This window comes from Indicator indicator, chromosome 7 (assembly GCF_027791375.1).
Source record: "Indicator indicator isolate 239-I01 chromosome 7, UM_Iind_1.1, whole genome shotgun sequence".
In the NCBI taxonomy this organism is placed as follows: domain Eukaryota; kingdom Metazoa; phylum Chordata; class Aves; order Piciformes; family Indicatoridae; genus Indicator; species Indicator indicator.
Genome location: NC_072016.1, coordinates 36,372,355 through 36,393,588, shown reverse-complemented (window position 1 = coordinate 36,393,588; position 21,234 = coordinate 36,372,355). Strand labels below are relative to the sequence as shown.

The 21,234-nt window shown below is 52.9% G+C and overlaps 1 protein-coding gene across 1 annotated transcript in view; it reads left to right on the top strand.

Moving 5' to 3' along the window:
• CDH23 (cadherin related 23) overlaps positions 1–21,234 on the top strand; it is a 314,789-nt gene that overhangs the window by 268,501 nt on the left and 25,054 nt on the right. Inside the window, exon 36 of the mRNA XM_054382408.1 lies at positions 105–332. Coding sequence (XP_054238383.1) covers positions 105–332 — 228 coding nt within the window. The remainder of the gene's footprint in view (positions 1–104; positions 333–21,234) is intronic.

Genomic DNA, 21,234 nt, shown 5'->3' with positions numbered 1-21,234 from the left:
TTTCTAGGCGCAGCAGCCTAAAAAAAAAACCCCACGATTGTGAAGTGCCTGTGACCGCTCTCATCCCCCTCTGCCACCTAACCGCCCGCTCTCCCTCCCCACAGAACGTCGGGGGTGGCACGGCAGTGGCCCAGGTACGTGCCACCGACAGGGACATCGGCCTCAACAGCGTCCTCTCCTACTACATCACCCGGGGCAACGAGGACCTCACCTTCCGCATGGACCGCGTCACCGGCGAGATCGCCACCCGACCCTCCCCGCCGGACCGCGAGCGCCAGAGCTTCTACAGCCTGCTGGTCACCGTGGAGGATGAGGGCAACCCTTCCTTGTCGGTAAGTGTGGTGTGCCAGGGGAAGTTTAGGCTCGAGGTGAGGAGAAAGTTCTTCCCAGAAAGAGTAATCGGCCAGTGGAATGTGCTGCCCAGGGAGGTGGTGGAGTCACCGTCCCTGGAGGTGCTCAGAAAAAGATTGGAAGTGGCACTTGGAATCATGGAATTTTTGTTAGGGTTGGAAGGGACCTCAAGGATCATCTAGTCCAGGACTTGATGACTCTTTCAGGGAAGAAATTTTTTCTAATAAAATCATAGAATCGGAGAATTGTTAGGGTTGGAAGGGACCTCAAGGATCAGCCAGTACCAAACCCCTGCCATGGGTAGGGACACCTCACACTAGATCAGGTTGCTCAGAGCCACATTCAGCCTGGCCTTCAAAACCTCCAGGATGAGGCTTCTACCACTTGTGGTTTAGTTGTCAGGAGGTGTTAGGTAATAGGTTGGACTTGATGATCTCTGAGGTGTTTTCCCAGCTGGCTGATTCTGTGATTCTTTGGGTTGAAAATCCTGCTCCCCTCCAGCATTAACTTTGCCAGACCAGCTCAGTTGGAAGCAAATGAAACCTGTATTTACAAGCAAAAACTACAATCTACAATAGAATGCAATGAATATGTACAAAATATACAGAATTTACAATGTTTACAAGCACAGGACATGAAGTTGTGGTGACCCAGTGTGATGGGTTGAAATTATTCCACCCCCAACATAAAATTTGCCAGAGCAGCTCAGTTGAAAGCAAATGAAGCTGTAGTTACAAACACTAAAATCTAGGAATATGGAATGCAATGAATATGTACAGAATATAGAATCATAGAACTGTTAGGGTTTGGAAGGGACCTCAAGGATCAGCCAGTTCCAAACTCCCCTGCCATAGGCAGGGACACCTCACACTAGAGCAGGTTGCTCACAGCCACATCCAGCCTGGCTGTAAAAACCTCCAGGGATGAGGCTTCCACCACCTCCCTGGGCAACCTGTTCCAGGCTCTCACCACCCTCATGCTGAAGAACTTCTTCCTAACGTCCAATCTGAATCTACCCATTTCTATTTTTTTCCATTCCCCCTAGTCCTATCATTACCCGACACCTCATGCTCATACCCTCATGGACTTTGCCAGGTCCCTCTCTTGCAGTTCTTCAGGGAGCTGCCATGTCCCATCTATAAATGCCAGGTTAGGGGTTGACCTGCTAGAAAGCAGCTCCACAGAGAAGTACCTGGAAATCATAGTGGACATCAAGTCCACTATGAACCAGCAATGTGCTGTTGTGGCCAAGAGGTTGAATGGGATCCTGGGGTGCACTAAGAGTGTGGCCAGCAGTTCAAGGGAGGCTCTCCTGCCCTACTCTGCCCTGGTGAGATCACATCTGCAGTACTGTGTCCAGTTCTGCACAGTTCTTCCCAGTTCAAGAGAGACAGGGAACTACTGGTTAGAGTCCAGTGGAGGTTACCATGATGCTGAGGGTCCTTGAGCATCTCTGAGAGCAGGATAGGCTGAGAGGCCTGGAGAAGAGCAGCCTGAGAGGGGATCTGAACAAGGCTCAACAATAGCTAATGGATGAGGGGCAAGAGGATGGAGCCAGATAGGACAAGGGGCAGGGGGCACAAACTGGAACCCAGGAGGTTCCATCTGAACTGGAGGAGCAACTTTTTGATATGAGGGTGCTGGAGCCCTGGAGCAGGCTGCCCAGAGAGGTTGTGGAGTCTCCTTCTTAGAGAGATTCCAACCCCACCTGGGCATTGTGACCCTGGGCAAGATGCTAGGGGTGCCCCTGCTTGAGCAGGGGAGTTGGACTGGATGATCTCCAAAGGTCCCTTCCAACCCTGACCATGCTGAGATTCTGTGAAAAGAGCATCATAAGATCTGGGGGCATTTTCCAGCCCTGAGTCCCTCCTAAGCCCCCAGCTCTGCAGGGAGCTGAGCAAGCACCTGTGTGCACAAAGCCAGCCCAAATGCTGAGACAGGGAGGCGTGACACCCTGTGTGACACCCTGCCACCCTTCCTCTCCCCCACCTCCATGTGCTATCTCTTGCCATCTCTCTGATCTCCGGGCAGAGCTCATGTTGCAGAGCTCTGCTCTAGGTTTTGAGGAAACAGCTCACACCCAAGAGTGCAAACCTTGGCTTGCAGCTCTCACTTCAGGCTTTGCTCGCTCAGCTCCCCCCTCCCGGGCCATTCACACGCCTGCTTGTGCACCACCAGCCTTCTCTTTAAGCTGCTGCTGCAGCTTGACTCTAAGTAAATCTCTTCCCCCAAAAGGAGATAAGGCAGCTTCATGTAACTGCAGCACCAAACACCACCAGCTCCTCCTTGCCCCCATCATCCCAGGAGCACCAGTGAGCTGCTCTGGTGAGGAATGCCATGTGCCGAGTCAGCAAATCCCATTGCCATGGCAATGCCCCCTTCTCCTCCCAGTGCTGGAAGAGACAAGTGGCACAGTTTATAGCTTCACGCTGCCAAAGTGGTGTCCCAGCAGCCTCCCTTGTCCTCAGGGTTTCTGCACCACCTCACCAGCACAAACCCTGCCAGCAGCGATGATCGAAACCCCACCACGCTGAAGCAAAACAAAGCAGCCAAAGCCAGTGACCCAATTCCTGAATAGAGAGAAGAGTCTCAGCCCTTTTTTTTGGAGCTTGAGGACACTTAGGTCTTGTGAAAGGCTGTCCTGGATGTCACTTGGTGACTGCTGGCCTTGAGCCTGGGTGATGAAATGCTGTCTGTCAGGAATTTGTCACCTACTAGAAACTTTGGTTTCACAAGTCGAGGCTGATGCAAGGGTGCACCAAAGGGGGTTATTGTTTGGAATCCATTCAGCTCTCCACGTGCCTCAAGATTTGGCCTTCTGTGTATGGGAGAGGCAGAGGATATAGAGCTGGGTGATGACATGGAAGTCCTGTGGTGATCTGTGATACCCAGGAGAGCACAGGTGCATGGAATACTGCCCATCTTCTTGGGGGCAGGAAATGCAGGGGCAAGAGAGTAACATGCTGACGATAAAAGGAAAGCAGTTGGCCCAGAAAGCATTGCAGGAAAGAAAACCTTCACGAGCTGGTGAGCTGCAACTTGCAAGGTCTTGATCACCTTGCATGAGAATTGAAGGAGTCACCTAGGCTCCTGCAAGCCTGAAGCTGCACTTCCCCAAGGGGTGGTGACCCTGCTCTGGAGTCTTTGGGACTCTTCCCACAGCAGGAGGAAGGGTGTCTGCCCAGGGGAATCACAGAAACACTCAGGTTGGAAGAGACCCTCAGGATCACCAAGTCCAACCATTAAATGCCTTACTCTACAGGGTACTCTCGTAATCCATGTCCCCAAGCACCACATCCAAACCACATTTAAAAACATCCAGGGTTGGTGATTCCACCACCTGGCATTCCAATGCCTGACCACACTTTCTGTGGAAAAAAAAGAGTGCAACATGGATGTGCACCAAAGCAAGGCTCCTCAAAGCTGCTCTTCACCACCCCTATCCTGATCTGGCAGCTGCCCCCAGGCAGGGCTGCTTCAGCCTCTGCAGTTTCTGTTCCTGCCTGCTCGCTCAGGTGAAGCACAGCAGCTGCTCTGCTCGCGAGCAAAGCCCTGAGTGCTGATGCGGCAGAAAGCAGCCAGCAGCAGGGCACCTGCTTGATGTGCATTCCCAAGCCTGGCAAGGTCCATGAGGGTATGAGCATGAGGTGTCAGGTAATGATAGGACTAGGGGGAATGGAGCAAAACTAGAAGTGGGGAGATTCAGATTGGATGTTAGGAAGAAATTCTTCCCCATGAGGGTGGTGAGACACTGGAACAGGTTGCCCAGGGAGGTGGTGGAAGCCTCATCCCTGGAGGTTTTTGCAGCCAGGCTGGATGTGGCTGTGAGCAACCTGCTGCAGTGTGAGGTGTCCCTGCCCATGGCAGGAGGGTTGGAACTGGCTGATCCTTGAGGTCCCTTCCAACCCTAACAATTCTACAATTCTATGATCTTATTAGGTCACCTTCACCTTGGGGATTGAACTAGGTGACCATAAAGGTCCCTTCCAACCCAAACCATTCCACAATTCTGTGATTCAGTTAAAAATCCTACCCAAAAGTGCAACACCATGCCAGCTTCTCCACCAGAGGACTCCAGCATCCCAAGGCTGCTTTCCCAGCATATGTGAAAGGCTGGGTGTCCATCACCTCAAGCTTTCCAGGTGGGAAATCATACCATGATAAAATCGTTTGGGTTAGAAGGGACCTCCAAAGGCCATCTAGTCCAACCCCCTCTGCAGTAAGCAGGGACATCCTCCACTAGATCAGCTTGCCCAGAGCCTTGTTGAGCCTCAAATGATCCTTGATGCCATGCAGTGTTCCAAGGTGCCACAGCAGTGCCTCTGGCAGAGAACAAGGCTGCTCAGCTCCCTTCTGCCTGCCCACAGCTCAGGGCATCCCAAAAAAATGAGATTCCTACTCCATAGAGAGAAATCTGTTTCTAACAAAACTTCATTCCCTCATTCATTGGCAAATGGGAGGGACTCAGAGAGGCTTTCGAGGTGGTTAGGACCTGAGGGCAGGCAAATTCCCTATGTGCCTTTCTGACTGTGGCTGCTGAGACAGGGAGAGAGGGAAGTGCTGGGGGCACTGGGAAAGGTTCCCTAGCAAAACTTGGGAAAGGGGCTGAGCCCGTGGGTGGCAATCAAGCCTGGGCCCTGTGCTCAGGAAGTTGCATGTGCGCTGGGGGCGTTGGTGCTGGCTTCTCCTTTATCCTGCTGCCTGTGGCCAAACCATCTTGAAGCTGCTGAAGCCAGCCCTGGATTAATCAAATCCTGCAGCATGTCCCTGGCCCATTGCAGAGGGAAATGCTGTTCCCTCCAGCCAGGCAGTGTTTGTAGATCCAGCATGCTGCTGGGGATGCTCTGCCCTGGCACAGCTCAGGTCTCGTGCTGTTTAGTGATGACTGAGGTTTATGTTTGTCTAGTGGCTAGTTTTTCCCCACTTGACAACAAAACCAGAAGAAACAAAACCCACACACATACTTGGAGTAGCAACATCTACCACAAAGCTTGATCTCCTGGCCTGGGGCTGAGTCACACCAGAGCCTGACTTCTTTTGGATAAGCAATGCTGGGGTGTTGTGTTCAGATGCTCTGAGGGCACCCACGTGCCCCAGGGTATCACAGTGTCTTCTGAAATGCCTGGAGACAGTAGCCCTGGGGATAGCTGCTCTGGCCATGCTGGCTCCAAGAGGATAGGAGGAAGCTAGCTGGAATGTTTCCCACCTCTCCATTGGGGGCTCTGGGCCATGTCACAGGAACATCCTCCAATACCCTCCAGATGAACTTTCTAATTTACAGGCCTTTAAAAAAAAAAAAAAAAAAAAAACCAAAAGAAACCTATATAAACATCCTTTTTTCTTTTTTTTCCTTTTCTTTTAATCAACACTGATAATGAAACAAAGAGAAAGAGAAACTCCCCTGATCCCAAGCCAAGGATTAAATTGCAGCAGAAATAAAGCTCCTCCCAACGTGCATCCAGCTGAAAAGGCAGAAGCCTGGCAAGTCCACAGCTGTCTTAAAAGGCTGGTGGGGAAGGAGGGCTCTGGCAACATCAGGGAGCCTCTCCCCTTCCTGTTTTGCAGAGAAAAACAGAGTAGAAGGTTGGCTGGTGACCCTGTTTTGTCTCACAGTAGATCAAGTACTTTACCATCCGCTCCCAGAGAGGATGTTCAGTCAGAGATGGAGTAGCAGGTTGATGCTGCAGAGCTTAAACCCCTGGCAATAAGTTAAATCCCTGGGGAGGTTTGCAGTCATCCTTCCTTCCCTGCATGCTCAGCTTTCAGCTAGTCCATAAAACGTGAGCAGTACAGAGCCAGGCTCTTCTCCATAGAAAAACAAGGTACTTAAAACCCAAAATCCAGGTGAGAGAGGTTCACTTCCAGCCCCAGGGCAGAGCCAGGACAGGAGGCGAGGGCAGGACTCCAGGGCAGGACTCCAGCACTCTGCTTCGGTTTTTAAGGCTTTGCTCCATGGCCATGCTGACCTCCTGGGGGTCTCAGCTGGTTGAATATGGTCCAATGGCTACCTGGCTTCTCCTCACTGCATATGGGGGATGTGGCTTCTTCCAGGGTTTTTAGGCTTTGAAGGAATTTGGTGAGTCAGGAACAGGATCTGGAAAAGGGCAGACCCCGAGTATTAGTCCAGCTTGCAGGGATATGCTTCAGGAAGCAGCCAAGTTCTGCTTTCAAACAAAAAACAGAGGCTTTGAATCCTTCCCAGACTGGGATTGTTCAGCCTGGAGAGAAGGAAGCTGAGGGGAGACCTCATTACTCTCTACAGCTCCCTGAAAGGAGGCTGTAGTGAGGTGGGGGTCAGTCTCTTCTCCCTAGTATCAAGTGACAGAACAGGAGGAAATGCCCTGAAATTGTGCCAGGGAAGGTTTAGGTTGGATATTAGCAAAAATTTCTTTCCTGCAAGAGTGGTCAGACATTGGAACAGGCTGTCCAGGGAGGTTGTGGAGTCACCAGCCCTGAAAGTGTTCAAGAAAAGCGTGGTCATGGCACTTTGGGACATGATTTAATGGCCATGGTGTTGTTAGGTCATTGATCCTAGAGCTCGTTTCCAGCTGAAACAATTCTGCGATTCTTTGATTCCCATCTCAAAGACCTGGGGCTTGATGTCCCACATAACACAAAGGTTACAGCTGATATTTAACCCTCCCCTTTCCCATTCTTACCCCTGGCCACCCCATTCCTTCCCAGCCCTATGCAGTGGTCCCTGTGGGGGCTCAGCATCATCAGTCACTCACCCAGTGTTGGGAAGAAGCAGTCCCCAGGGCCAGGGGGAGACAGGGGGGTGCTGGGCTCAGAGAGCAGGTGGCGGCCGGACTCGGAGGGCTGTCTGCTGGCCATGTAGGACAGCTGGGGCCGGGGCCGCGTCTCTGCGCTCGCCGAAGGCACTGCCTCAAACACGGGGTTTTCGATGCCCTGGGCACTGCTGTGGGAGAGGAGAGGGTGTGAGGGAAGCTGTGGCTTTGTTTCAGGAGCCTTTGTTTTGACTGAGCACTGGGAACAACCGAGCAAGGCAGGGAGCAGCTTCGGGTGGTGGCATCTCGGCCAAGAGCAAGCGAGGAACCCAGTGTGGTGGGGGAAAGCTTAGCAGAAGGGCATCATGGTTTCAGGGTCTGCTGGGCCCTGAGGAGATACATGCCCCTGGCACAGGCAAAGAGAAAGGAGACACTTCCCTCTTGGAGGGAAGAGAAAGAAGGGCTGCCCAGAAACAGATAGGGTGTGGATGCCACCAGCATCCCCTTTGCTCTGACAGGCTGAAGATACACACCAGCTTCAAGGGGAGAGGAGGGGAGGACAAGACCATTGCAGGGTCCAGGATGCAGGCAGGGGGGGTGTGAGGAGGTTGTGAGGACCTGGAAGAGTGTGGATTTCCTCACCTCTCCATCCTGACAAGCTCATGGGCACCTGCCAAAGGCAAAACAGTTGGTATGAGTGCCAGTAGTATAATTCCCAGTGTCAAACCCAGGCCTACCAGCCCTGTTTTCTGGTGTCTCATCCGTGACCAAGTCCTCCCTCTGCATTCCTCTGTCCTTCCTCCTTCTTTAACATCAACCTTTTCTGTGCTTCCAAACCTTCTTCTCCATGTCCCTGCATAGTCCTGCCTTGTTTACTCCCAAGTCCAGCCTCCTCCCAGCTTGAAACCACAGGCTCTGGAGGAGGAAAGAGGCACTTCTGCCTGCTTTGCAGTGCCTGGGCTGCCCAGATGCACCCACTACCTGCCTGTGACACCCTCATGGAGCTCTGCAAAGCACCACCCTAGCATTTGGCTGCCTGGGAAGCACCATCATGTCTTCATCCCTTTTGCCACAGCCCAATCGGCTGCATGGTGAGCATCCCAAGCATGAGTTTTGGCCCAGGCTGTACCAATGGAAAGCACTTGGTGGCATTAACCTGCAGCTAACCTGGTCTGAGACACCCCAGAGGCAAATCCCCCTGGATTTTGCCTTCAGTCTTGGGTTAAGCATCACCTAGGAATCATAGAATCATAGAACTGTTCAGATTGGAAGTGACCTCAAGGATCAGTCAGTTCCAACCCCCCTGCCATGAGCAGGGACACCTCACACTACAGCAGATTGCTCAGAGCCACATCCAGCCTGGCTGCAAAAACCTCCAGGGGTGAGGCTTCTACCACCTCCCTGGGCAACCTGTTCCAGTGTCTCACTACCCTCAGGATGAAGAATCTCTTCCTAATATCCAATCTGAGATGCTTTGCTGCACAGTGTGCAAGCTGCACCCTGGGCACAGCAAAATCGATGCTTGAAGGCACAGCAGGATGGGTGTTGAAAGCTCAGTTCCCCTTCTGGGGGCTGGCATGGTGCCTGCTGCTGCTGCAAGCCTCACTTCTCCAAAGGGCTTGCTCAGAGCCACACAGCCACCCCCCGAGCTCGGGGAGAGAAACCGCAGGGCCCCAGCTTGCCCAAGGCCTGATGCAATGACTCTTCCTGCTTCAGCACTGAAATCACAGGCAGCAGCTGGCTGCACCTCACTGCTGCCTGCACTGCTAGGGCTGGGGAAGTTGGGGAACACCCTGCTTGCTGTGGTCCTATTGCCATAGACACGTATCACAGTATCACAGTATATCAGAGGCTGGAAGGGGCCTCAAGACATCATCAAGTCCAACCTCCCTCTCAAAGCAGGATCACCTAAGGGTAGTCAGCACAGGTGGCATGGATGGCATGGCATCCAGGTGGGTTTTGAAAGTCTCAGAGAAGGAGACTCCACAACCTCTCTGGGCAGCCTGTTCCAGGGTTCTGTCACCCTCACTGTAAAGAAGTTTCTCCTCATGTTGAAGTGAAATCTTCTATGTTCAAGTTTGAATCTGTTGTTCCTTGTCTTATTAGCGTGCACCACTAAAAAGATCCTGGCCCCCTCCACTTGACACCCACCCCTCAGCTATTGATAGACATTGATCAGATCCCCTCTCAGTCTTCTCTTCTCCAGACTAAATAGCCCCAGGGCTCTCAGTCTCTCTTCATAGGGGAGGTGCTCAAGTCCCCTAATCATCCATGTAAGGGAGGGGAGGGGGGCTTCTTAAAGAGAAGGGAGAGAAAAAGCACAACTAAGGCTTTTTCAGACACTTGGAGGGCAAAGCTTCTATTTCAGCGAGGTGGTGGAGGGAGGGATGGGTACATGAGCCGTCTCTCACCATGGATAAGGAGGAAAGGGCTCAAAAAGGAGAGGACCTGGCAGCATCTTGCACAGGGAAGGGCAACAGATCTGGTGAAGGGTCTGGAGAACAGGTCTTCTGAGGAATGCCTGAGGGAATTGGGGTTGTTCAGTCTAAAGAAAAGGACTCCCCTGAGCCTCCTCTTCTGCAGGCTAAATAACCTCAGCTCCCTCAACCTCTCCTCACAGAGCTCTCTACAACTGTCTGAAACTATACCTTCTGGCTCTCTACAATTCCCAGAAAGGAGGTTGGAGTAAGGTGGGGGTTGGTCTGTTCAACCAAGTAAGAAGTGATAGGACAAGAGGAAATGGCCTTAAGTTGCACCAAGGGAAGTTTAGGTTGGACATTAGGAAGAATTTCTTTGTCGCAAGAGTGGTGAGGCACCGGAACAGGCTCCCGAGGGAGGTGGTGGAGTCCCCATCCCTGGAGGTATTTAAGAGCTGTGTAGATGTAGTGCTGAGGGCTATGACTTAGTCTAGGACATGTCAGTCTTAGGCTAATGGTTGGACTCGATGATCTTAAAGGTCTTTTCCAATTTAGGCAATTCTGTCATTCCATGATCTTTGCAATCCCACCATTCCTGACAAGACACTCTGTGTCCTCCTCCTACCCCACACTCCTCATTGTCACTCTGGCACTTCCTAGGATACCTTTGCAGGCACCTGTCTCTAGTCCACCTTACACTGTCCTCATGGGACTCAGGGAAGCCAAGCCAGCCGACCCCAGCAGGACACATCCCATCCCAGCAAGGCTGTGCTGATGCAACCTGAGATGTCAGGGTGGGTGACACTCATGCTGAGTGTTCCCAGGGGTGGCTGGTGAGGGGTACATACGTCTGTTGCTGACAGCTTGCCTCTGCTTGTAAATCAGGAGCAAGATGAGGGGCAGGCAGAGGATGCCCACAATGCAGGCGCCTGTTGCCAGAGCAGCTGCTGTGATATCTGCAATAGAGGAAGGGCAGAGCTGGAGCTGGCTGCAGGGAGGTTCACCTCAGGGTTCTTTGGTTTCCTACAGCCCATAGCAGGAGCATGAGGCAGCATTAGTTCTGCCCCACGCCTGATGCAATGCAGCTCCCACACTGGAGTGGTCCACTCCTAACAGGATTTGTGCTGGGATGCGTTCCCAGTTATAGAGATAAGCTCCGAGGCATCACTTTAGGACCTTGGCCAAAGTCCTTCATTGCTGGAGGACATGCCAAGGTCTTTCTTTGGTCTTCTAGATAGGAAGAGAGAAGCAGGGGCCCTGATAAAGCCCTTTGAAGTCAGCAGAAAAGCTCCCAGGGATTTCAAAGAATGCTGATTCTGACCCACAGCTGGCTTGTCAAAGCTGGGCTGCCTCAGAGGCTGCTTACCCAAGGCCTCTGCTAACAAACATGCCCCTGGAGAATGCTACCCATGGAGGCTCTCCAGAACAGCTGGCAGACTGTGGCCATCGAGGTCTGTATGAGATGGCTTGTGGTGGAGTTGAGGGCTGCTTAAACCAAGGGCAGGTTCAGCTCAAGCTCTCCTCTCCTGACCATCCATCTGAGGAAGCAGATTCTTGCCGTGGGGGGTGGTGCTTTAGGGGGTGGGGTTTTATTTCCCCTTTTTTGCCTGCAGGACAGGTTGTCCCAGAGATACCTGAGGTAGCTCTGACTTGAGACTGTTTGAGACATGGTGCTCAGGGGCCAGTTTCCCACAGCTAGGCTGGCCGTAGCCATGCTGCAAACTAATTTTGGCAGGATGTGACCATTTGTAGCAACCAGAAAAGAAGGGTTGGCAGAGAGACCCACAAAGAAACCATCTGTATAGTGAAGTGTGGGCCCTTCCAGTGCTGGGTGAGCTTCATGTTGTCTGAGTGCTCAAACCAGATTTGGGGTTCCTCTGCTCAGGGCAAGGTGGCATGGGCTCGAGATGGTGGCAAGGGTGTTGCAAGAGGTTACTGCAACTCTTTGCCTGTCTGTCATTTCCCAACTTCTGTTGGTTAAATCCCTGATGATGCTGGGAGTGGGGGTGCTTAGCTGCTTTACAACCACAGGGCTAATGTTCTCCAAGGCCGTCAGGATGGTCATATGGAGGTAACAGACCAAAGGAAGCTCTCCTCAGCCTCAGGACAATGCCTATCAGATGCACCCCATGAGGACAGCCTTGGAAATCATCCTCCCAACACCTAGCCACGGGGTTGCATCTGAACATCAGTGTGTTTGTAGCAAGCAGCAGTCACCAGAGAAAGAGCCAGGCCAGGATGCTAAGCAGTCCCCCAGAGGGAGAGGTTTTTTTCCCTTTACCTTTGCTGCTTGGAGTGTGGAACGTGCAGTTTTGAAGCCCTCCTCTGCCTGTGGAGGAGAAAAGCCTGTTAGATCTCAGGTGGTTCACTCAAGTAGCACAGAGTTTAATCCTAGGAAGCCTACTGAGATGTCTGATGCAAGACCCCTTTTCCTTGTGGCAGGAGGCCCTGTCCCTGACTATGCAGGCTCTTTTATTTTTTTTCTTTCCTGTGGTCTAAAAGAAAAATTATCTCTCCTAACAATGCAAATCAAGGGCAGGAGGTGCCTTTCTCTCATCTCATGCCTCCCTGGGCAGCTCTTCCAGCTGGGCTGCTGCCTTGAGGTTATCTACAAACCCTGCATCCCAAGCAAATGCCTGCAGCCTTCACTGGGGCTTGGACCAGGAGCCAATCCCTTTTAAGTGGAGATCTGTTTTCCTCTCTCCCAGAAAGGGGTTGAGGAAGATCAATGAAACTATGTAGCATGGATTTTACTGTGTTCCAGCCTCCTGATTTATTTATTTGCTAAACATTCCACTGCTCTCTCTGGCCCTAATTCAAACCTTCAACATCTGCTGCTCTTCGGCTCTTGAGACACAGCCTTGGGCTTTCAGCATCCCCCACGTTGCCCAACGCACCCCGGCGCGGATTCAGCGTTGGCCAAGGCTCCCCTCTCACCTTGCTGGATCTGCAGCTCCACGAAGCCGTGAGCAACCTGCAGAGTGTGGGGCTTGCCATGCTCCCTCCTGGCTTCCACAGCATAGCAGCAGTAATTCCCACTGTCCTGCAGGGTCAGGTTCCTCACCAGGATGTGAAAGGCACCGTGGCGGTCAGGAACAAACTCCACCCCGTGACGGCTGGCGTGCCCCGCGGGGAGGGGGGGGGTTTGGGTGCCGTTGCCCAGCAGCAGCAGCTGCTCGTGGTGCCTGCCCAGGTCGTGGTGCAGCTCCTTCTCGGTGACGTTGCGGATGTGCTGCTTCTGGGAGCAGCTCTGGTCTCCGTCGCTGCTGAAGTACCAGGTTTTGTAGAGCAGGTCGTGGCGGTCGGCCAGGGGACCGCTGACCCGGCAGGTCAGGGTGACGTTCTGGCCCTCAGGGCAGATGTAGAGTGAGTAGGGGGTGGTGATGAGGAAAGCTGCTGGCCCTCCTGCCCAGGAGAAGGCACAATCACAGAATTAACCAGCTTGGAAAAGACCTTTGAAGTCATCAAGTCCAACCTATCACCCAACACCATTTAATCAACTAAACCATGGCACTAAGTGCCTCATCCAGGCTTATTTTAAACACTTCCAGGGATGGCGACTCCACCACCTCCCCGGGCAGCCCATTCCGATGGGCAATCTCTCTTTCTGGGAAGAATTTCTTCCTAAGATCTGGCCTAAACCTTCCCTGGAGCAGCCTGAGACTGTGTCCTCTCATTCTGTCACTGATTGCCTGGGAGACACAATCATAGAATCATAGAATCAAGAAGGTTGGAAGAGACCTCAAGGATCATCGAGTCCAACCTGTCACCCTACACTTCATGACTATCTAAACCATGGCACCAAGTGCCACGTCCAACCCCCCCTTGAGCACCTCCAGGGATGGTGACTCCAATGGCCAGCCACTCTCTCTGTGAAGAACTTTCTCCTCACCTCAAGCCTAAACTTCCTGCTGCACAGCTTGAGACTGTGTCCTCTTGTTCTGCTGCTGGTTACCTGGGAGAAGAGACCAAACCCCACCTGGCTACAACCTCCCTTCAGGTAGTTGTAGACAGCATTAGGGCCTCCCCTGAGCCTCCTCTTCTCCAGGCTAAACACCCCCAGCTCCCTCAGCCTCTCCTCGCAGGGCTTGTGCTCAAGGCCTCTCCCCAGCCTCGTTGCCCTTCTCTGGACATGCACCCCCACAGGACAGGGCTTATTCAGAATTCCTAACAAAAACTAGGATCTCTCCCCAGACAAGCAGTGCAAACACCACCACCAGAAGGGAAGCTGGCAGAAGGGAAGCAGGATAAGAAGGGTAAGTGCAGAGTCCTGTATCTGGGATGCACCAGTACAGGTTGGCAGGTGATCTGCTGGAGATGACCTAGAGTCCTGGTGGATAGCAAGTTCTCCATGGGACAGCAATGTGCCCTCATGGCCATGGGGTCCTGGAGTGCATCAAGAGGAGTGTGTCCAGCAGATCCAGGGAGGTTCTTCTCCCTCTCCGCCCTAGTGAGGCCCCACCTGGAATATTGCATCCAGTTTTGGGCTCCCCAGTTCAAGAAGGACAGGGATCTGCTGGAGAGAGTCCAACAGAGGGCTACAAGAATGATGAAGGGACTGGAGCACTGCCTGATGAGGAAAGGCTGAGAGCCCTGGGGCTGTTTACTCTGGAGAGGAGAAGGCTGAGAGGGGATGTAATAAATGTATATAAATATCTGAGGGACAGCCTCTTGTGCTCTGTGAGAGGACGAGGGGCAATGGATAGAAACTATAACACAGAAAGTTGAGGAGGAGGAGGAACTTATTCACTGTGAGGGTCACAGAGCACTGGAACAGGCTCCCCAGAGAGGTTGTGGAGTCTCCTTCTCTGGAGACTTTCAAGACCCCTCTGGATGCATTCCTGTGCGCCCTGTGCTGGATTCTGTGGTCCTACTCTGGCAGGGGGGTTGGACTTGATGATCTCCAGAAGTCCCTTCCAACCTCTAACATCCTGTGATCCTGTGAAGCAGGTAGCAGAGGGTGTCAACAATAGCCTGCAGGCAGAGGGCAAAAAAGCCTTCACCTTAGGGAAGAAAAACTTCTGAGCTCTTCCCATCCCAAGAAAAGGGAGATGGGAAGCATGATGTGAGCCCTTTGCTTGCACTGCAGCAACATCCCTGTGGGGGCATTTCAAAGCCCTGTAGGTGTGGTGCTGAGGGATGGTTTAGTGGTGACCTGGCAGTGCTGGGTTAACAGTTGGACTTAAAGGTCTCTTCCAGCCAAAGCAATTCCATGACTCTGTGATCCCCGCAGGGCTGGGAACACAATTTCACTCCAGAAATAAGCCCTGGAGGAGGTGCTTTAAATACAGCTGAGCATCAGCTTCTAATAGCAAAAGGGGAGGCAGAATTTTATGTGGAGCTTTGCAGAGGCATGGGACAAGGAGGTGAGGGGTCTGCTATGGGGCACCAGACCTCTGCAAAGCAGAGCAGCAGGGTATGGTTTGCAAAGGAGGAAATACAAGTGCTGCAAAAACACCCCAAAGCCAAGAAAACAAGGGTGGGTGGGGGGAAAAGATAAATAGCTGGGAGGAGCCCATGCCCCCCGAGATGAGGTGGGGAATGGGTCCCACCCTGCTTGTTTTTCAGCCCCCTGGGAGGAGAAGGGGGAACTGGCTGACACTGACTGCAGGGAGCTGCTTGAAAATGATACTGAGAAAGAAATTCTTGGCTGCTGCTGGCTGCAAACCATGGGTGGGAAGCCTCGCAGAGGTGCAGGAGTGAAGGGTGCATTACTGGTCCCATCCCAGCATGCTGGTGGAGGGTTGTGGTGGGTAAGGGGAGCTGTGCATCTAGAGCAAGGATGGGTGAGTCTTTGGTGGTCTTTGTGTTTGCAGAAGCGCAAACATTGCCTTCGAAAGCTGAAGGGATAAAAAAAAAAAACACAACTAAACAAAAAACCCCAGCTTCTGGGTTCACACTCTTTAAATTGATGAGAAAAGGAGGTTTCTGGGGCTGGTTTGCAAGCAGAGAAGATGGTATGCGGACAAGGTGTTCTTGTCTTTGGGTGACATCCTGTTGTGCCATTAGCTCCACCACCTTTGTGCTCTGAGGTTTTTCGCTTGCTATATCGAGCGGGCGTCAGTCGCCAGCGGGATGTGCTGCACCTGCCCACAAGTCAGCCAGCTGGGCCCGAGGCTCCCCATCTCCTGGCCACCCAGAGAGCATCCTCCTGCGGGCAGGGCCCCCACAGCACCGCCCTGGCACAGGTCTCCACTCAAGAGAGTGAAACTGAAAATGTCCCCTGGGCCTTCCAGCCCTCCTGGCTGTTTGTGGCTGCTCAGATCACAGAGTCACAGAAACGTTCAGGTTGGAAGATACCCTCAGGATCACCCAGTCCAACCCAGAACCCTACTCTGCAGGGTTCACCCCTAAACCATACCCCCAAGCACCACATCCAAACCACCTTTAAACACATCCAGGACTGGTGACTCCACCACCTCCCTGGGCAGCACATTCCAATGCCTGACCGCTCCTGCTGGGAAAAAAATTGTTCCTAATGTCCACTCTAATCTTACCTATTGGCAGCTTGAGGCCATTCCCTCTTGTTCTACAAGAAAAGACCAGCAACAACCTCTCCACAACATCCTTTCAGGTAGCTGTAGACAGCTATGAGGTTTCTCCTCAGCCTCCTCTTTTTGCAAACTAAAAGATGATGATGTAGGAACAGCTATGAAGTGCCTGCATCCCAGCAGCCTGCCCAAGGGTATTTGGAAGGGAGAGGGGGATTTGGGGAGGGGATGTGCCCCACAGAAACCCCCAGTCAACAGTACTGAGGGGTCCCACAGAGCTGGAGATGGGGTGACCTTTGCCAACCCACTCTGGCTCATCACTCCAGCTTTCTGAAGGCACTTCAGCTTTCATCCCTGGGACTGCTCTAGGGCAGAAATTTGTGCTGCCTGAGCTCAGGCTTCCTCTTTTTGCCTTGTTTTCAGTTCTCAGCTTCTCCTCATCTTTGGATGCTGCTGGAGCCAGGATGCTTAGCCATGCTGGCTGGGTTGTGGCACAAAGCAGAGCAGGTTCCCCACCTCCTTGCCGAAGGAGCACAAAAGGCATCTCAGATGTGTTCCTTGATACCTGCCACAACGGGAAGTGCCCCATTCACATTGGGGGTCCCCCGGGAGCCAGGGGAAGGAAAGCCAGGGCTCTATTGGAGGAAGCCACACTTCCAACACCTTGCAGAAGTATCTGCAGGAGTCTTTGTTTTCCACCCTCAAATAAAACAAGGCCGTCCCACTCATCCCCACGCAGCTGGCAGAGCTCTGCCTCACTAAACCATCCAGCCTCCACCTCCAGGGCTTGATGGGAACCGTCTGGATGGAAAATCAACACAGCCCACGCTTTGGGGAGCGGAACCCGGCCACGGGGAGGGGCAGAGCTTACTACACATGCAAAGCCCTCAGCATCACCCACTGCCCTCCTTACTCCCCAGCAGGGAAAGGCTTCTAGAAGTCATTGAGCAGAGGAGAAAACAGCTGGGGAGGAGAGCTGGCAAGAGTTGACGTGCACCCTAATAGTGCCAGGGAGGTTGTTGTTCCCTTCCCAAGATGGAACCAGGCTTTAAAGCCGTGATAGATGCCAGATGGTGCCCGGAGAAGAAGTTTTCTGTCAGTGTCTTTACACTAAAGCTTGTGGCTCTTAATCTCCCCAGGGTGCTGTGGCTTTCTTCCATGCCCAGATGCCAGGTCTGGCTCCATCCCATCCTGGTCGGATTGTTCCCTCTGAAGTCAGCACTGCTGGCAAATGCCAAAGTAAAGCCAGATGCTAGTTTCTCTGCATCTCTAGCTGAGAGAACCTGCACCCATTGCATTCCAAGCCAAGAGCTATCATCTTGACACCACCTGGTAAAGACAGAGGAGGTCTCAAGTGGGTGCCAGAAGTGCCCCTCCTTGGCACCTTGATGTCTTTGGCTCCGAACTGTAGCATTGAGGAGCCCAATGCAGTGCTGGTGCATCACCAGTGCCAACACCACTACCTGGTGTGAAACCTGGGAGATCTCCCGCATGAGGAAACAAGATGCAAAAAAGTGCTAATGCCCCCAGGAGCTAGTGTTGCTTTGCCAAGTAAGGGCTTAAGCAAGATTTCATGCCAAATTCAGTGTTGGGGACCAAAAGTCTGCTTCTATCTGCCCTGCTGCTTCTCTTAATTTTGGTCCCCCACTCAGGCAAGCAGGTGCTTGATTTGCACTCCTGGGACTTAGAGAAGTGATTTCCACTTCAGAAAATCATAGAATCATTTCAGTTAGAAAAGACCTTTAAGACCATCAAATCCAACCATCAACCTAATACAACCATGGCCATTAAAGCATGGTGGCTTAATTAAATGTAATTAATTTCATTTTAATTAATCATGCCACCTGTTTCCACTGCAGGAAGATTGGGATGGGAGGGTTGCAGCCTTTGAAGGGGCTCACCCACGGCAGGGGAAGGGCTGCTGGAGAGAGAGAGCAGCTCTCAGTGCTGGACCAAGGAAACAGACTTTAATTCCTCTCCTGGGAGTTCTAGTAACAGCCTCACATGAAAGTGTCACAAGTCCCAGTGTCACTGTTGTCACTATGCTTCAGAGTTATCAGCCAGGTAAGATGTGCATCCATACCTCAGCAGGAAAGACAAAGGAGAGAAAAAGCTGACTGGAGATGCCTGTGCTAAGGGCCCTCGGCTCCTGCACCCTGAGGAGCCAAATGGCTTTTCAGCAGCAGGGCTGCTCTCTCTCAATCACCGAGGCCGTGGGGAGAGGCTGCACCCACCAGAGTCCTGCCTAGCTCCTCCTCCAGGAACAAGGCATAGTGCTTGTGAGCAGGATCACAACATTGGGTTTGCCTTTGGGCTATGATTTTGGAACACCCAGTTCAACTGCCATCCCTTGGGAGCTGCTTCCAATCCACCTAGCTGTCAGTGCTGCCAAGCCACAGAGGAGCTGCAAGTCTCCAAGAGCTCTACTCCATCAAGCCCTGTTAAAACTAGCCCAGGGCTCAGAAAGTTTTGGCAGGCTGCATGAAGTTCAGCTCCTCTGACCCCAGGCTCAGGTTGAATATCAGCGTCCAAGCTTGCTGCATGGCCGAAGATCTGATTTTCCATCCCACCTTCCCACACACATGAATGAAATAATCCAAAGACCCATGGAGGTTCTGGGAATTGCTCCCTGATGCCAAGAGACTTGGGTGAGAAACAAATCCATGCACTTCCATCCACAACAGCTTTGGTCCCAGATGAGAGGGGAAAAAGAATTCCCTGTCCCATTGCTTTTCTTCCTGGGGATGTGCCAGCAGAAATCCTGGTCTCTTTGCCATCCAAGGCAGAGGCTGAAGCCCAATAAGATGCTCATCCTCCCCTTGCACAGGACGGGGAGGGACCGTGGTCCTTCCCAGCTCCATTCTTTGACCTTTCATCCGCGGAGGATCTGGAGTTTTAGTTGCCGTTGCCCCTCTTTCACTGCCTGGCCCCGGCACCCTGGTACGGAAACGCTGCCGGGGCTGCTGCGGAGTGAAGCACGAAGCAGCCCTCTCCCAGGGCTTCCCCCACCGCGCTGCATAGCAGTGCTTGCTCCAGGTAGGGGAAACTCTGTCCTGGCCCGGCTGCCCACCCGGAGAAGCTGCCCAGCACGTCTCAGCAAGCAGAGTGAAGCAGAGCATCCTTAGGGAGGGCATCCCAGCCCTGCTCACACAATCCCCCCCTTTCTGCTCCCCCAGCGCTGGTGGAAGGCTCCTTTCGCCGCAGCACAGCCAAACAACCCCGAGGCAAAGTGTCCTGCAGGAGTAGAGCAGCTTTTCCAGCTTGGAGTCCTCAGTGGAGGGGCTGGTGAGGACAGCAGGAGGGCTGCTTTCCTTCCATTCGTGTTAGATCAAAGCGAAGGAAGAAGGACAAAACCCAATCCCAAAGCCCCGAGTCTTAAAACAGCAGCTCCCCCCTGGCCCCTTTCTCACGACACAACCGGCATCGGTTGAAACTTGCGGCTACAAGGGAAGCGGGGTGGGGGAAGCTTGATCCCCCCACCCTGAAATCACAGAGTGAGAAAGTAAACAAGCACACCACACTCCCCCCCCCACACCGCGATGCCCCAAATTCCTTGCGCCGAGGCACAACCCCGACTGGGCGAACACACAGGCGCCTTTCTGCGGCTGGCGAGGAGAGGAAAGCGAGCTGGAGGCTTACCGTGGGAAGCGAGCAGGAGGAGAGCAGCCAGCAGCAGCCCAGGCCGGAGGGATGTCCCCTCCATGGTGGCAGGGGTGGCCGAGGGGAGCCGGTTTCTGCGGAGCCGCCCGCACGCCCTGAGCAGCCCCGCGAGTAGCGGCGGCCGGAGCGGCACACACAGGAAATTTCATTGAGCTGTTGCGCGCAGCGATGCAGAGCTCTGAGAGCACCCCCAGGAGGTGAGATGCTGCAGGCAGCTACGGGGAGGCGGGGGGCAGCAGCAGCACCTCAAACGCCCAACCCCCCGAAGCGGGTGATACTTCACTGCCCACCCATCTGGGCAAGCAGCTTTTCTTTTTCCCCCTGGTAGCATAGCAAAGGGTAGCATAGAGCAAGCTGGTCCCCATGTGAGAGTCTCCAGGGTGCACAGGAGGATGCTCGCTGTGCCATGGGATGTGTGGGTGCCCAGCCATCAGGGACTGGGTGCTGGTCCCCATCCCTTCCCCAGCAGGAGCTCATCCCGTGGGGCCAATCTCCAGCTTGGTTGATTGAAGTGCAGTTTGTATGTGATTCTTCTTTTCCTCGTGTTTATGAGGATGAGGAAGTGAGCAGAAAGTCTCCTGGGCTGAATGGGAGGCCTATCAAGGGAATTATAACTCAGCCAGCTGAGGGAATAGAATGGAGCTTTCCCCCAAAAAATGGAGACCAAAACACAGAGGGGAGACCAAACACATCAAAAATCCCATTTACACAGAGGGATGGCTTTACTCTGCCCTCATACAGCAACACCACAGGCTGACTCACATCCAGGCTCAATTCAAAAAGGCACCAACAGGTGATAGAATAATAGAATCACAGAATCACAGCATTGTCAGGGTTGGAAGGGACCTCAAGGATCATCCAGTTCCAACCCCCCTGCCATGGACAGAGACATCTCACGCTAGAGCAGGTTGCTCAGAGCCATGTCCAGCCTGGCCTAAAAAATCTCCAGGGATGAGGCTTCTACCACCTCCCTGGGCAACCTGTTCCAGTGTCTCATCACCCTCATGGTGAAGAACTTCCAGTTTTGTTCCATTTCCCCTAGTCCTATCATTACCTGACACCCTAAAAAGTCCCTCCCCAGCTTTCTTATAAGCCCCCTTGAGATACTGGGTCACCTCACTTCAAAACGCTGTTCCCTGGAAAGTAGAGCTGGGAGGTTTACAAACCTCCGGAGACTTTGTTGCTAACCTGCTCTGAATTTGAAGCATGCAGTGGAACAGAAAAGTAGCAAATTATCCTGTGGTTTGTGGTTTCTACAAACAAACATGTCTGTGATGCTCTCATCAAACACGTAACTCTTGTCTGCCTGGAAGAAGTTTGTTGCTGGGGGAGGCTGTAGGGAGAAAGTCTGGAGACTCGCTGAACGTGGTTTATCATCCTAAGATCCCATCTCTGAACTGAGCCCTTGAGTAGAATAGCATGGTCTTGGCACTCCTCGTCCCAAAGTATGCCACTCATGGTGACACACCCAGAAGACAGCCTTCAGTAAGGACATCCAAGTGCCTGTGCAGGACCAGATACAGATGGAAGAGGATCAGGACAGGCTGAGCCTAACCAGTGATGAAATTTTGGGCAGCAGATAGACAA